This window comes from Pinus tabuliformis, chromosome Q, assembly GCF_031772625.1.
Source record: "Pinus tabuliformis cultivar Carrire ecotype Pingquan chromosome Q, CPIR1, whole genome shotgun sequence".
NCBI classification, from domain to species: domain Eukaryota; kingdom Viridiplantae; phylum Streptophyta; class Pinopsida; order Pinales; family Pinaceae; genus Pinus; species Pinus tabuliformis.
The window spans coordinates 332,732,866-332,735,425 of NC_142296.1; the positions used below are offsets into that span (position 1 = coordinate 332,732,866).

Below are 2,560 nucleotides of genomic sequence, written 5' to 3' on the forward strand. Positions count from 1 at the left end.
CACAATATATTGAGATTTAGTTGCTTGGTAATTTTCAACATTGTCAAGAAAACACTTATGTGGGCAACCATAACTCCAGGTGAATCCTATTATGAGTTTGATGGTTGCCACCGCATAATTCAATAGGGGCATTGTCTTTCAACATGACGGAAAAAAAGAAAAATAAGAAAAATATAGTGGAAATTTACCACAGAAATAGGCCAGCCATGAAATCATCCATGACATCTTCTGCATTATTCAACATTATTCAAGATCAAATTAGAGGAATTGCCTACCAATGTGCTAAAACGCTGAAATTATAGGTTATATATGTCATTTGCAATGCTCCAAGGAAGTGTAATGCAATTTTTTTTTTTTAAGACCACTACAGTAAGTTGGCATTTAATGTATGTGAAGAAAACAGGAGCGCTGAACTTATGTCCAGACCAAGCCAAGGTAGAGAGAAAAGAAGGAAGCACATCTGTGATTAACGATAAAGAACAGAATTTAATTAAAGAATGAGAGACAGGATTAAGTGGCTACATTGTTTCAAATAAAACTGAAGAATGAGAAACATGAATAATTGGCTGCATTGTTTCCAATAATATAACTTATTCCAATTCATGAAATACAAGCATATAGCCACTGAACCAAGGCCTCGTTCCCTCGCCATACTTGTAAAATACATTAAATATTTGCGAATAGAACATCAGGAGCGATCCTGGAGCAAAATGCAGCATCTGCTAAGATTCACACATACTTTTTTTAAAAAGTTACCTTTTTAACAGAAAAACAATTGCAGAGATACAATCTAGACCTTAGGGCCAAACTTGGCTTTCAAGGACTTCACTTCCTTTTTACTGAGCTGAAAAGCCTTCTGCAGAAGCTCATCACTGATCCCTGATCCAAACAGAGTGAATGGGAGCCTCTCCGTTCCGGGATTCTGGCTATTGAACGTCCCCACAATAACAGCAGGGCTTTTTCCCACATTCATCTGAAAGTGCACCAGTCCCCTGGGAAACACCATCACATCGCCCTTGTTGAGAATCTTGGCATAGAGCTTGTTCTGTGAGGTGACAAACCCAGAATACAGAGTCCCCTCCACAACATACCCAATCTCTGTGGCTCTGGGATGCAGGTGGGGGACATTCACACCACCAGGTTCAAAATCTGCCCTAACCAGAGACATGCCCAGAGTGTTGAGACCTGCAAATTGCAGGGCAGTCACAGATGTCCCAGCAAATCCAGTAGCAGATGCATTGCCTGGTCTCTTTATTCCTTCATAGACAAAGTCATCAACAGTGACATTATCAGGGTCCTTACAGATCAATCCATTGAGATGCACAGTCTGGGTATTGGCGGATTTGAGGTCTCCCACACATAAATCTTGCAAAGGATCAGGGTCTGCATTTGTGAACATTGAGATCACAACAACAACCACCACAGTCGCTAGATATCTCAGATGACCCATTTGGCTTATGCCCGCCACAGATCTGACCTAGTAGCCTTCGGCAGATAAATAATTTCAGAGGATGTACTGCAGTCCTTCTGAGAAGCTTGCAATAGGAGTGAAAGTATTGCTTCAATAAGGCCTTTTATGGATCTCGTACTACCCCATCATGCATATTAGATTATGGGTACTACTAGAATAACTAATCATGCGTCACTGCACTAAATCTAACCTACCTACCCTGCTAGCCTCCATTGTATCTCGTAGATTAGTATTATATTGCTTCCTACTACCGCTACAAGGATTCTCTCTCCCTTCCTGGCATTTTTTAACCGTTCAATCTCTTTCCATGACATATTTTTAACTGTTCTGTCTGTTTTACATTATTCTAACTGTTTTGCGAGCTCACCTTGAGTGTGAAAAGTGCTCACAGTTGAAATTTTATGTCAGGTCTGACATTAAATTCCATTTTATCCCCTTTGTGTGTTGACAGTCAAAATGAGACAAGGGTGCAAAATGGCGTGCAATGTTAGCCATGAGCTGTCAGTGTCAAGCCTGTGACTTCAATGAGTTGTACGATTCCACTAACTCATCACTATATTCTATTCCTTTCCCCTGAAGATATGAAAGAAAATTATATTTGAATAATGTGCTTGTGCAGGTGACTAAATCATTTTTTTTATTTTGCAATCTCTGTAACAGCATCTTGAAAATGTGTTTAATATTAAGACTAATATCAACCTAATTTAATTTAATTAAAATAATAAATAACCTTAAACTCAATCTGATTAAAAAATATAAATCACAATCATAGAGATTTTAACGGAATCAACTTATCCATTCAGAGCGTATTTGAGACTTTTATACGAGGAGTTGTCTTCCGTAATATAACAATTGATTGGATAGCTCGTTATTATTTTAAATTGTTAAGCTTTAATTTTACTTATGCTTTAAATAATAATTATTTAGATAATAATAATTTAATATTGAATATAAAAATTATTTAGATAATAATAACTTAATGGTTCAATAATTATATTGTAGGAAAATATGAAACATTAAGTTTAAAATGAGATTTTTGTTGATATATATTTTTATTAATGCTATTGAATAATGTATTTATATTGAATT

General features: G+C 36.4%; 1 protein-coding gene across 1 annotated transcript; it reads right to left on the reverse strand.

Moving 5' to 3' along the window:
* Positions 1-533: 533 nt before the first annotated feature.
* On the reverse strand, positions 534-1,767 carry LOC149219540 (germin-like protein subfamily 3 member 2). The gene has a single exon (XM_089382616.1). The coding sequence runs from the start codon at positions 1,448-1,450 to the stop codon at positions 791-793; it is 660 nt and encodes a 219-aa protein (XP_089238742.1). The 5' UTR covers positions 1,451-1,767; the 3' UTR covers positions 534-790.
* Positions 1,768-2,560: the final 793 nt, after the last annotated feature.

What these genes read in the sequence shown, in the direction of transcription:
- LOC149219540 (XM_089382616.1), bottom strand. Translation starts at nt 1,450, where the DNA reads ATGGGTCATCTGAGATATCTAGCGACTGTGGTGGTTGTTGTTGTGATC.